This window comes from Microtus pennsylvanicus, chromosome 4 (genome assembly GCF_037038515.1).
Source record: "Microtus pennsylvanicus isolate mMicPen1 chromosome 4, mMicPen1.hap1, whole genome shotgun sequence".
Classification (NCBI taxonomy): domain Eukaryota; kingdom Metazoa; phylum Chordata; class Mammalia; order Rodentia; family Cricetidae; genus Microtus; species Microtus pennsylvanicus.
The window spans coordinates 73206829-73221111 of NC_134582.1; the positions used below are offsets into that span (position 1 = coordinate 73206829).

The following is a 14283-nucleotide window of genomic DNA, read 5'->3' on the forward strand; positions in this document are numbered from 1 at the left end:
CACTGTTAGTCTTCAGAAAAATGCAATTCAAAACTACTTTGAGATAGCATAGTATAGATATATGAAAAAGACAGATAAATAAATGGAAAAAATAGAGGGGTCAGATATAAATGCATTCAGCTATACCTATTTGACTGTTTTTACAGGATGCAAAAACAAACAACCAAACAAAAACAGCAAGAAAAACAACATAAAAAAAACACCAAAACAAACAAAAAATGTTGAAAGAAACACAATATCCTCAAAAATTGATGGTACAAAACCTTTATTTGCAGAGGTGGAGTTGGATGCTTCTACTTTACTCTGAGGGAAAGAAAACAAAACAAAAAAACTCAAATCAAAATGCGTCAGACATCTCAGCCTAAAACCTAATAATCTGAAATTTCAAAACATGACACAAGGTAATCTTCCAGAAATCTACAAGGATGACCCAAGCAAAGATACTTAAAAGATGCATAGCAAGAATTGGCCATCTCCTGTGATGAGCTTAGTGCCTGGCCCAGTTGTCATCAGAGAGGTTTCATTCAGCAGCTGATGGAAACAGATGCAGACACACAGTCAAGCAGTACGTGTACATGAGGAGGTGTCAAGTTACTGCAACTTTATATGCCATGTTTTGTTGATACTCATGGGAGGTCTGTCCTTTCCTTAACAAGAACAGAAGAGGAGTGGATTGGGGGTGGGAGCAGAGTGGTTTCTATGAGTAAGTGAGAGAGGAACCTATAAACCCAGATATCTAGCAGGAATTCAAACAGCAATGCCACTCGTGACAGCACTTATTCTCACAAGCACTGAGAGGACACCCCTGGATTTGATGTAGATAAGTATCTACCTTAGACCCAATGCAGATATAATGAATGGAAGGGGCCAGACATAGTCAGTGCGAAATACAAAAATGCCAGAATATTGATGGGTTTGTTTCCAGTTATTCCATAGAGTGTCACTTTTGATTTGATGATCTTGGGTTCTATAACAAGCAGGCTATGAACCATGATGAATATGCCAGTTGTCAGCACTCTTCCTTCAGATCCTCATCGGCTATGTCTTCAAGGTCCCACCCCTGCTTAGGTTTCTGTTCTGACTTCCTTTGATGATGGACTGTGGTGTAGATGTATAATCTGAATGAAGCTTTTCTTCCCCAAGAGATTTTGGTTATGATGGTTTATCACATCAACAGTAACTCAAAGACAGCCAAGAGACTAGCATTTCAAAGCCTGGCAAATAATGACATAAAAGCAAATTTCTATCTTTTGTTTATATAAATGAAATGTATTTGGATTCAACCACATCTCTTATTTAACTCTAGTCTGTATATAAAGCATGTTAAAGAGATGTGTCAGGGAAAGTTGGGCAGTTCCACAGATTTGCTTCCATCTGGTGTGTGTGCTTTGCCTTTCATTAAACATGAAATGAGATATATTGATATGAGTAGAGGACACCATTGCTATACTTCTTTGGAATGCCTTACAAGCAAATTGAACAATTAGAAACACAATATCAAACCTTGAAGACAAAGTAGAGGATCTGGACAGTCAATGAAAATTATGAATAAAGAAGCACTTTGGAGACCATGAAAAAGACAGCATCCATGAATCATCGGCATAGAAGGAAAAGAATTCCAGCTGGCTAACACAGACCAGATCTTCACTGTATTCACAAAAGAAAACTTCCCAGACTCCTCAAACAAAAGAAGTCATACCTGTTCAAAAACAAGAAGGCAGAACAACAAGTAGCACCAGAACAGAAACTCCACAAATCACTCAAATTTAAAGTGGTAAATAGGCAGAACAAAAAGAGGGATTGAGAATTACCAGAGAAAATGCACAAATCACAAACAAGGGCAAACCCATTAAAATAACAAGTAAAATCTCAATGTAAACTACAAGACAGAAGAGCTTAGAGCAATGTGCTCCTGTTTCTAAGAGATCATAGATGCCAGGCCAGACAACCTTACCAGCAAAATTATTTGAGAGTTTAAAGACAATGAAAAATTCTCCATGATACAGGCTAAAAGAATAAGTCTGACAAACCAGCCGTATTGGCTAATCATGGTTTTCAACTTAACATACATGGGAAAAGAACCTCTTTTGAGAAAGAGCTTCCATGAGATTGGCCTGTGGACATGTGTTTGGGGTATTTCTTGACTGGTAATTGATGCAGAGGGGCCCAGCCCACTGGGGGTGACACCATTCCTACACAGGCGGCTCAGGGCTCTTCTTAAGGAGCCACTGTTTGTTCTCAGTTGTTCGGCAGTTCAGACCTGAAATAATGACACAGAAACCATATTATTTAAATCACTGCTTGGCCCATTAGCTCTAGCTTCTTATTGACTAACTTATAGATTAATTTAACCCATTTTTAGTTATCTGTGTATCACCACGTGGCTGTGGCTTACCAGCTAAAGTTCCCAGGATCTGATTCTGGCCGGACTACATGGCTTCTCTCTGACTCTGTCTCTTCTCCGCCTAACTAAGTTCTGTACTGCTATAGGTCCAAGGCAGTCTTTTATTAACCAATGGTAATCATACCATACAGAGGGGAATCCCACACCAGGTGCTCTACCAAAAAATAAAAAAACAACAAAAAAATGTGGCCAAACATGCGACTGGGAGTAACTCAGTTTTTGGCATTTGACCATGGTTTTTACTTCAAACATAAGCCATGAATTCCATGCCTTGGTTTCTCTCAATTATGATCTATAAATTGTGAAATAAATTCTTTATTATCTCAATTTTTTGTGGTGATGATATCTAGCATAGCAACAACAGTCACAGTAAAACCAAATTGGTGAGGCTGAACATGGTTTTTGCTATGGTTGATGCTAACTGCATTGTTTTGGAGGATTGTGTTTTCAAGATTTTCCTGTAAAAGCAATGTTGAGCTCAGATCTTAATGGACAGTTCAGTGGATTCTATAAATTATGTGGAAGTTCAGAGTCAAAAAGAAATGCTGTTCGTTGTTGTAATTCTCCTAGGTCTATCTGTATGTGGCACAATGAGGGAAGAGATGAGGAATATTAATAATGTCTAGGGAAAAGCATACAACACCCTAATATATGTCTCCGAATTAAGATTCTACTAGTGTAAGGAAGAAAAAATGGGGTAATTTATGAACCACATTGTGTGGGTGGGAATGATGTAATGCATATGAGATCACACTTTGGCACCAGTGACTCTGGTAAGAGCTAGGCATCATGAGCAAGCTCCAGGCAGGACACTAGGCAGCTCAGATATGAGCCTAACCCAGGATATATCTGAGATATGCTAATGAGCTAAATCCAAGCTGGTATTGATGTGCTAGGAAGGCAGCCCCAGCTGTGAGCCCTGATTGTACAAATCTACTGCCCAATGAAAGGATAAAAAATAATGGAACTATGGGAATGGGTGCAGGATGATACTACTGTCCTCCAAAGACATGAATTCTCTAGCCTATGTGTTGGTGCCAATTTACTAGAAGACCAGTGTTATGCATGGCTCTAGCCTCAGTAATCAATGACTTTCAGAATTGTAGGTAGGCATACACAGGACTCCTGTCAGACATAGTCATTGACTAAGTTCAAAAGGATCTCCTGGAGGCTACCAGTGCCACCCTCCAGATGCCACAAATGAAGGACTTCACAGCACAGGTGGGTCAAGCCCGAAATATTGCAAACTCACTGGAGAAGTTCTCCAGTAGAACCCAACAGCAGTAGCAACGTTATTTCTACACAAGTGTCTCCTGCTTGGTGAAATATCTGTTTACCATTTATACAGGTATCATACTATAAGGAATATTTTATGAATATACTAAATATATTCAAAAGAAAATCTTGTGTGGACATCCTAAATGCCTATTTCTTACAGTCCATATACACGAGCACTCTGGAAAAGAAAAATGGGTCACTTTCGCACCTGAACATTGTCCTCGGCGTCAAACATCAGATTATTTGGCCCTGTCAAGTGAATTGCATCCTGGTGGTCAGAAATTCCAGGCATCAGAGATTCATCTAAGGCAGTGCGTTTCCCCTGAATGAGGCTTTGTCACAATTTTAAAATGTGGATTTTTTTTTCCCACTCATTCATGAACAAATATTACACAGAGGCAATTCTCTGCTGAGTTATTTTCCTCTGCTTGGTTCTTAACTAACAAAGGACATCTTAATGAGGAAGGTTAGAATTAAAAGAATGTAAGGAAGTTAGAGTCACGATACAGAAAGAGGGTACATGATCACATCCTCTCTAACAGGAGGAACTTGGGTAGATGTGACTCAGGATGGATATACTGTTTGGGCCCAAGGCTTCCTTTGCTATTGACTAGATCTCTCCTACTGATTGTGTCTGTCTTGTAGGGCTCAAAGAATACCTACCCCAAGGTCCAGAATCATTGGCTACTGGGACAGAGTGATGGAAGTTCATCTGTAATTCTTTGCAAGCTAAGGTTCACTGTAATTTCCTCATGTAATGTCCCTCAGTTGTCTTCTTGCATTCTGGTCACTTTGTCCCCACAGTTCATACATCCTGCCAAAGGAGGGTCTTAGTGGTATCTATTGGAGTTTGAAGAATAGGTTACACAACTGGAAGAGAGAAAAAATATGTAATGAATGCCTCTAAAGATCGACAAAGAAATTCAGAGTGCAGTGTGATTTTAGTATGCTACGTTTAGCCACATAGATAGTATATGGGGTTTATGTGAAAAACCTTTAGTGGTGAAGAAGAGGAGGGAGTCCCTGTCATTCTTTCCTTCTTAGATTATAACTTTCATGTTAATGAAAGTCTTTAAAAGGAAAGTGTGTTAATCAAATTTAAATGACTTACCTGATGTTTGAGACTTGGGCCAAACTGATTCTAGCCTCAGAAATTATATATATATATATAATTATGAAGAAAGAAAATAATTAAAATGAAGGTATTTTAAGTAGAAGTACAGAAACGTACTGCAGACAGGTAAACTTGAACCAGCTTCAGAGGACACCTGTTAGGAAATGATCTCGATTAGATCTGATGGGTGCTCTGATAAAAATAAAGACTGTTCTTCCTCCTTTGATTTATCAGAATTGCTGCTTGACATAGGATAGTTTAGGGTTAGGGTTTAGACAGCATTCATAAACACTTGGAGCTCTGAATCAAGCAGGGTCAGGTCTCATTTATAGATTCAGAGAATAGAGATTTCATTCACTTGTAACATGAGAGCCTGCTTGTTGGTGTTTCTGTCCTCCAGATGTTTAGTTCCAGAGAAAATCACAATCCACTTCCTGCCTGGTTGTCCTGCCTATACTTCCTGCCTGGCTACTGACCAATCAGCATTTATTTAAAACATAATTGACAGAATACAGAATTGTCCTGCAACATTTTCACTTATGAACATAATGATTTGTTGCTTTCTTTGAATTAAGCATTCTTCACTCTTGGCAGAGGAATAAATGGATGGATAACTAACATTTAAAGCATTTTGAAAAGACATATCAAAACCAATTATGGTAGAAGTGTCTGAAAATACATATACACATAAAAGAAATTTAAATGTGTCATCTTGTAATAGAGGAGATAGTACACCAACTAGACATCATATGTTATCAAATAAAAACCTAGTTCTAAGAATGTGTTTTACTTTTCTGAATCATGATGTGGTATATCTTTCAGTATATGTGTTGCTTTTATTGGTTGATGAATAAAGCTGTTTGAACTATGGTCAGTCAAAATACTGATAGGCAGGAAGTTCAAATAAAGATACATGGAGAGTGTAAGTGGACTTGAGAAGATTCTGTGTAGCTTCTGAAGGAGAAAGATGCCAAATGATTATAAGTATGCTTCAGTATGTGGCAATACATAGATTAATAGAAATTTTTTAATTCATAGTGTAAGAGGTGACAAGGAATATTCCTGAGAGATTAGCCAGTGTAGTACTTAATACAGTTTTTGTGCGATTATTAGGTGGGGGCCATCATGAAATGAAAGTGCAGTCTCCATTTATATAATCATATGGCCTGTCTTAGCCAGTGTTCTGTCTTTACAGAGAGACAACATGACTGGGGAAACACCTATAAAGGAAGATATTTAATTGGGTCTTACAGTTTCAGGGGCATTGCCCATTTTTATCACGGCAGGGAGCACAGCATTATAAAGGCAGGCAGGCATGGTACTAGATAAGTAACTGAGAATTTCACATTCGAGTGATACTGGACTTGGCATGTGCTTTTGAAACCTCAAAACCAACTCCTAGCGATGTATTTCCTCCATCAAAGCTATACCTCCTAATCCCTTCAGATAGTTTCATTGACTAGTGAACAAGCGTTCAAATCTGTGAGCTTGTGGGAGAGATATTCTCTTCCATATCACCCAATTCCCCTCCCTGGAACCATAGGCTTATAGCCACATCAGAACGCAAAAATGCATTCAATCCAAATTAAAAATATTCTGTAGTCTGTAAGAGTCTCAACACCATTTAAAAGTCCAATATTCAATAATCCAATAAAAAATGGAGTACAAACCTAAACAGAGAACTGTCAACAGAGGAATCTAAAATGGCTGAAAGATACTTAAAGAAATGCTCAACATCCTTAGTCATCAGAGAAATGCAAATCAAAACAACTCTGAGATTCCATCTTACACCTCTAAGAATGGCTAAGATCAAAAACACTGATGACAATTTATGTTGGAGAGGTTGTGGGGAAAAAGGAACACTCCTGCATTGCTGTTGGGAATGTAAGTTGGTATAGATCCTTTGAATGTCAGTGTGACAATTTCTCAGAAAATTAGGAAACAACCTTCTTCAAGACTCAGTAATACCACTTTTGGGTATATACCCAAAGGATGCTCAATCATACCTCAAGGACATGTGCTCAACTATGTTCACAGCAGCTTTTATTTTTTTGTTGTAGCCAGAACCTGGAAACAACCTAAATGCCCCTCAACCAAAGAATGAATAAGTAAAATGTGGTACATTTACACAATCTTGAATTTTGCAGGTAAATGGATTGAGCTAGAAAACATCATTTTGAGTGAGGTAACCCAGACCCAGAAAGACAATTATCACATGTACTCACTCATAAGTGGATTTTAAACATAAAGCAAAGAAAACCAGCCCACAAATCACAATCCCAGAGAACCTACACAACGATGAGGACACTAAGAGACACATACATGGATCTAATTTACATGGGTAATAGAAAAATACAAGATCTCCTGAGGAAATTGGGAGCATGGGGACCTTGGGAGAGGGTTGAAGGAGAGGGGAGGCAGGGAGGGGGGCAGAGAAAAATATAGAGCTCAATTTAAAAAAAAATAAAATATGCAGTGTTCAAAATCTCTAATACTTGTGTCATTGTCTTTATTATTATTATTTTATTACTTTAAAAAGTACCAATCCAAATTCCCACTTCCTCCCCTCCTTCCACTCTCTCCAAATATCCTCCCCTTCCTCGCCCTATAATTCTAAGAAAGGAAAAGGCACCCTGCACTGTGGTAAGTTCAAGGCCTTCCCTACTACATCTAGGTTGAGCAAGGTATACATCCAAAGAAAATAGGGTCCCAGAAAGCCAGTACATGCAGTAGACACAAATCCCAGTACCACTGTCAGTGGTCCCTCAGTCTGCCCCAACTGCCACCCACATTCAGAGGGACTAGTTTGATCCCATTCTTATTCACTCCCAGTCAGTTGGAGTTGGTGAGCTCCCATTAGCTCAGGCAAACTGTCTCAGTAGGTAAACCCCTCATGGTCTTGACCTCTTTGCTCATATTCTCACTCCTTTCACTCTTCAAATGGACCTTGGAAGCTCATTCCAGTGCTCCGATGTGGTTCTCTGCCTCTGTTTCCATCTGGTGTTGGACAAAGGTTTTATGGTGATATTTAAGATAATCATCAGTCTAACTATAGCGCAAGGCCAGTCCAGGCACCCTCTCGTCTATTGCTTACACTAAGAGGCCATGGATGCAAGCCCAGACTACCATACCCAGCAAAGCTTTCATTGTGTCAATGTCTTAACTGTAACCCCGTGTAAAATTAAGCTTAAAAGCAGATCAAATTCTTCCAAAATAAAATGGCACAGGATATACATTACCATTGCAAAGGCAAAGAAAGAGAATATAGTGAGGAAATACTGTACCAAAAGAGGAACTAATACCGGCAGGGGAAACTCCAAATTCTACATTTCTATGTCTGCTGTCAAAGTGTTCTTCAGATTTCCAACTCCTTTTAATTCTAAATGCCTCCAGGTACTGATTGCAATACAATGTGAATGGTTGTCCCTAACCCACCAGGATGGGACCTGAAGCAGTAAATATAGTAACTTTGAATTGATGCTTTGCTGGTACAATGAAGAATGCCAGGTAAGCGTTGCTTCTATATGGCAGGCCCATGTAACATCCAAAAGAGAAAAGTCAGAGAGTTTCAAGAGATGCAGCCAGAGCCTGCCATTTATTTCCCCTCTTGTACTTCAACCTTGAAAACCACTTGCCCCTTTGAGGTTCATATCTCCTAAATGTCTTGTGATATCCAACTGTATTACACATGGACATATAGAAACAGGGCATCCCAAGAGTCTGTGTTCTCTAGGGTCCAACCATAGCTGAGGAGGAAACACAAAACAGAATGCATTGATTAACTCCTGCCAGGGATGGTAAACAAAGCCGCCCATTCTAACTGCAAGAGCACATCACACATCTTTTCCAGAAAGTGTAATCAGAAAGCAAGAAGCTCAGTACACTGTGATCCAAAGCCTACAGGACTGCTATCCAACTTGCTTTGACAAGGTTCACCAAGTCAGCTTCCTGTTGTCCAGAGAGGAATCCCACAGCCATGCTAAAGGGAAAGTGAGAGGTTATCTCTCAGAAAGAGCCTGAAGTTCTAGTGATTGAAGAATTATTCATGTCAGTAACACAGCCAATCAAAGGGAGAGCATGACAGAGGGGAGGGCTCAAATGGATAGATATATGAGATTTATAGCATGAGTAAGTTACTGCTGTGTCAGATTCTGGAACCTCAACCACCTCTGAGGAGTTGAGACTGTGGAGTGGACTAAGGCAGTAGCCATCACGACAGAGAGGTAAGACCATGACTTTCCAAGGCAGAATGTCACGTACTTGTGGGGTGGGGGTTGAGAGACTCCAGGGAAAATCAAGTAAATGCCAAAGGCAATAGTCTAACCCTTAGGAACCCTGGAGTGTGTAGTGAAATGGGTAGGAAAGGTAAAGAAGACACTACATGCCTTATGGGTCTGTTTTTATAGGGAGGGTCTCATTACATAAAAGTTTGAGTCTGACCTCAGAGATTTACACAAGTAAACATCACTGGCACATACTGGTCCAGAAGAGATCATCTCTTGTACATAACCCCAGAATGGATCTGTTTTCATTTCACACGGACAGACATAGTAGCAGATGGTGTGTTCCTATCAAGTCTTTGGGCAGTGTTGCTTTTGAGATCCTGCAAGTTCAGAAACTAATAATCTCACTATCAACTTGGTATTGTACTCCACCGACTCCCATGATCCCGGCCTCCTTCTGGTTTTTAATGTGATGCTATCCTCACATAGGTAGTGAGTTGGGAGTTTGATTGCGTATTCCCAGCAGCAGAACACAAGTAATAATAAATGACTCTTCCAACATTCTTATAGAAGATATTTCACAAAGTTTCATTGAAGAGGGGAGGGTTAAAGTCAAGCCTACCACTTTCTGTACATTAAAAATGTTTATGTTTTCATGTAGTCCCAACTATTGACCTATTTTGAAAGTAGAATCCAATATCATGTGAGAGAAGTTTTGCTTGGTATAAAAAATGAGTCAGTGAAATCCTAAGAAAATGGTTGTTTTTTGCTTCTGTTTTTCACAGAGGATGGAGACATTTTTGGAATTTTGAGATGCAGTTCACCAAAAGTTTTCACTGCTAGAAAGCTGGAGACAGGCTCTTCATTTTATATTGGATCTAATAAATACCAGTGGATGACTCAGTTCAAACACTCCTCAACCTTTTCTAAAATCTTTTAAAAAATATTTGGGACAATAATTCAACAACTTTTCTTGACCACATATGGATTAATTTCTTACGAAGGAATAAGAAGACATAAAAGCATTGCTTTAATTATGTCTTCATTTCTCTCTCTAATCCAGGTTCTTCAGATATGACTCCTACTATCTTCTTGGTCATCCTGTGCTTAGGAGTTGGGTCACGTGTTTCGGCACTTGATCCCAGTTTGGATGCTGAATGGGAAGAGTGGAAGATACTCTATGAAAAATCATACAGCCTGGTTGGTATCCTGGAAACTGTCCAGATGGGCACCAGAGTGCAGCTGTCTAGGCATAGTAGAGGTCATAAGTGCCCCACCACAACTACCACCACTGAGGTTGCTTAATCACAACCATTGTGAACAATGGGTAGCCAGATTCCCTTTCGTCAGTATGAGGAGAATATGTGACTATTGTGTCCTAGACTAGCTCTCCTGGGCCTCTAATCACCTGCACAGTAAATCCACAACATCAGCTTGTACAGGAGTTTAATTATAAAGAAATGTCACCCATTTTTGTTCTTATCCAGGAGGAAGAAGCACTGAGGAGAACAGTATGGGAAAAGAACATGAAAATGATTAAACTTCACAATGGGGAGAATGGCCTGGGGAAGAACGGCTACACCATGAAAATGAACGCCTTTGGTGACATGGTGAGCGTGACATGGATTACTTCACACTGTGCTCTCTTGTGTGCTTTACATGGAGTCTTTTCTTTTATAATCATTTATGTACTTTTCCTTGAAGACCGATGAAGAATTCAAGAAAATGGTGGTTGGTTTTCCAATGCAAACACACAAGAGGGGAAAAGGCATCTGGAAACGAGCTCTTAGCGGTTTACCCAAATTTGTGGATTGGCGAAAAGAAGGATATGTGACCCCTGTGCAGCACCAGGTTTTTTTTCTTTCTTTTTTTTAAATTTATATATTTATTAAGAATTTCTGCCTCCTACCCGCAAACGCCTCCCATTTCCCTCCCCCTCCCCCTATCAAGTCCCCCTCCCTCATCTTCTCGAAGAGCAATCAGGGTTCCCTGACCTGTGGGAAGCCCAAGGACCGCCCACCTCCATCCAGGTCTCCTAAGGTGACAGTGCCACCTGTCCTTCTTTTTAAACCATATTGAAGAGGAAAGAAATTAGTGTCTTTGTTTTCTTCTTGAATGAGGAGAGACTTGGAACTCATTTTTTAAATAAAATATTTTCTTCTTTGAAATCTTCATACATTTTCCAATATATATTGATCTTGACACTTCAGCAAACACATTCTCCAGATATGAACTTCTACCACATCTCATTGTAGAGTTCACGTCCCTTCTATTGTCATTAATAACCGACAAAAGCAAAAGGTCTTTCACAAATATGGTGGTGGGGGGGCCCAAAGGAGCATGTGCATACTACCCGCATCTAAGTTTTCTTGGAGACTGCCAATTCCTTTCTAGGCATCTATCAACTGCCAGTTCCTCATGTTCACAAATTATTCACATGTCTATGTTGTTAGCTGAGTTAGTATTTGTTTGTAAAAACCATGTTTTCTTCTATCTAGGGCCGTTGCGGATCTTGTTGGGCTTTTGCTGCAACTGGTGCCATAGAAGGACAAATGTACAAAACGACAGGCAAACTCATTCCTCTGAGCGTGCAGAACCTAGTGGACTGTTCTAAACCTCATGGCAACAATGGCTGTGCATCTGGTGAAATATACCGTGCTTTTCGGTATGTTTTGCACAATGGAGGTGTGGAGGCTGAGGCGACCTACCCATATGAAGGAAAAGTAAGTGGACCTCATGTTATTTCAGCTCAACCTGTAGTGAGGAACAACTGTAGATATGATACACTATCTTCAGCACTCAGATAGGATGGTAGAATCTCTCTGTACAGCATCATCGCAGCCATTAAGTATCATCCTTTGCGTAAAGTTTTGGTATCATGATTTTGGTATGACTGTCTTCCATGTACATCGAGAACATAGAAACTATTAAACATATAATACAGATCTCTGGAACAGTAAATTTTCTTATGGATAGGGGGAACTATTGGTTGTCGTTGAAGACAAGAGAAGTTATTTTCAGTTCTAGATCTTTTAGTACCATTTCACTTCCTGGGATGAGTTACAATAACCCAGACATTTGTGTGCTCAGCTGCAAATTGCCAAGTGTTGGAAGAAACTGAATCCTTTATCTCTTCACCTTTTAAAGGGAGGATCATGCAGATACAATCCTAAGAATGTAGCTGCTAAAATCAGAGAATATGTGGCCCTCCCAGAAGATGAGGATATCCTAATGGATGCTGTAGCAACTAAAGGGCCCATTGCTGCTGGAATGCATGTGTATAAGAAGTCTTTTTCATTCTACAATGAAGGTTAGCATTTCCTTCGAATGAAAAAAAAATTGTGACTTCTTTGTGTTATGACAAGTTCTAAGACTGGCTGTTAAGTAAAAAATAGGACGTGAATGATTAAGTTTCTGAACTTTACTCATCTCCAAATAGTCCTGAGTGCTGAATTTCTCCTGATATGCACCCTCGTATGGAAGCTAATGTATCCTATTCAAAAAATTTATTGGTTAGCTGATTTTTCAACTCTTCTCCATTTCATGGATGTTTTAGTTGTTTATAGAAACTGATTGTTTGAAATCAAATAATAACACAGCATTTTGATTAAATAATTTATGCCTTCTAAGTTTAACGTGGCATGAGACTAGTAGAAAAACTAAAAACTTCTAAGGAGTCAATTCATATGCATGCAGACAATAGCTATTAATAAAACTCACTACTTTGGATTTCTTTAGTTTTCTGTGAAACTGTGTGTATGTGTGTCTGTGTGTGTGTGTGTGTGTATTAGCATTCTTGCAAACAATTCATCTAGCTCAAGTCTGACTGTAGTTTATATCGAGTTCAAGCATGATTGCAGTTTCTATTTAGCTGAAGTCTGATTGTAGTTTATATAATTTCAGAGAGTGTTGAAATATTTCCACTGTTGGTGGCTGTGGTCACTCTCAGGTGTCCTGTTCATCTCACATCAGCTTCTGTTATTTCCCAGGCATTTATCATGAGCCAAACTGCAGCAGTACTGCTGCCAATCATGGAATTCTGGTGGTTGGCTATGGATTTGAGGGAAATGAAACGGATGGTAATAACTACTGGCTGATCAAGAACAGGTATAAATTGCCCTGAAAATCTGTATTTGAAATTCCAGGGGCTGGAGTGATGGTTCAGTGGTTAACTGCACTGGATCTCGTCCAGGAGATTCTTCCAGGCATCAATTGTTTCCCAGTCATTATATACCTTCTATATTGAGGCAGTGTTTCTTGCTGATCTAATAATTCACTATTAAGTCTGCCTAGCCAGCTTGTTCTTGGTATGTTCTGTGTCTATGTCCAAAGAATGTGGGTTACCGGCACACTATAATGTCAATCTGGCCTTCCCGGGGCTCTTGAAACTGATAAAATCTCAGATTTTTAACTTTCTCAGCTCTCATATAGCCCTAAGAACTTACTAACAATATGTTATCATAGAATTCCCAACGCTTCACGTGTTTCAAGGGTATCAATGTCATGTATGTGACATTGATTTTCTAAAATATGATACATTTGATAGTTCTGAAACATGTAATGTTAGAAAGGCATCCTGCTGTGGTTTTTACATGCCTGTGTGAAGCACCTCTTAGTACTCAGGAATAGACCCTCTGCCTTTCCTGATCATTTTGTTAGGTTGGTCTCTTGCCTATTGTAATAAATCCAGCATGTGATAATATTTCTACTAAATAGAATATGATTTCTTTCAGCTGGGGAAAAAGCTGGGGCATGGACGGCTACATGAAACTTGCCAAGGACAGGAACAACCACTGTGGAATTGCTTCATATGCCCTCTACCCTCTTGTGTGAGCAGCCTGATGCCCACGTGGAAGCAGTTAGCAGGAGACTGCATTTCCAGAGAGGTTGTATCCACTTCAAAGACCAGCCTTTGCATAGTGTGTTAAAATGCTGAGTCTCTCAAGATCCACACTGCAATGTAAATTCTGGGAGATTTCAAGTATTTGAAATTATAAGATTTGTAACTGCCTATATCTAATGAGTGCTTATGATTACTGCAGTAACTTCATTTTTAATTTTAATGCTTGTGGAAATAAAATCATTTAAAAATTAAAATTCAAGTATCATTTCTAGTTATATATATATTTGTGCAGTTACTTTTTTGTTGTCAAGCATGCAATTCACCTTGAAGTGGGACTCAGTTTTGTGCCGGTGTCTGTAAGAAACAGTGGGTAGATTTTCCTTGATGGAATGTACTGTTCATCGTTGTGGTTTGCTTTAGG

General features: G+C 39.3%; 1 protein-coding gene across 2 annotated transcripts; it reads left to right on the forward strand.

The window, feature by feature from the left end:
* Positions 1–10093: 10093 nt before the first annotated feature.
* Positions 10094–13852, forward strand: LOC142848730 (cathepsin Q-like). 2 transcript variants are annotated; one of them, XM_075970916.1, is made up of 7 exons: positions 10094–10219; positions 10507–10629; positions 10724–10870; positions 11518–11742; positions 12167–12329; positions 13009–13126; positions 13753–13852. In XM_075970916.1, exons 1-7 carry the CDS (start codon positions 10094–10096, stop codon positions 13850–13852), a joined length of 1002 nt encoding a protein of 333 aa, XP_075827031.1. The 2 variants fall into 2 exon arrangements, with proteins under 2 accessions (XP_075827031.1, XP_075827030.1); XM_075970915.1 differs by having other exon boundaries at positions 12167–12295; positions 12969–13126.
* The last annotated feature ends 431 nt before the right edge of the window (positions 13853–14283 follow it).

Coding starts and splice junctions, on each gene's coding strand:
- LOC142848730 (XM_075970915.1), top strand. CDS start 10,094: ATGACTCCTACTATCTTCTTGGTCATCCTGTGCTTAGGAGTTGGGTCA. Junction 10,220..10,506: donor ATGAAAAATCATACAGCCTG/GTTGGTATCCTG, acceptor GTTCTTATCCAG/GAGGAAGAAGCACTGAGGAG. Junction 12,296..12,968: donor CCATTGCTGCTGGAATGCAT/GTGTATAAGAAG, acceptor GGTCACTCTCAG/GTGTCCTGTTCATCTCACAT.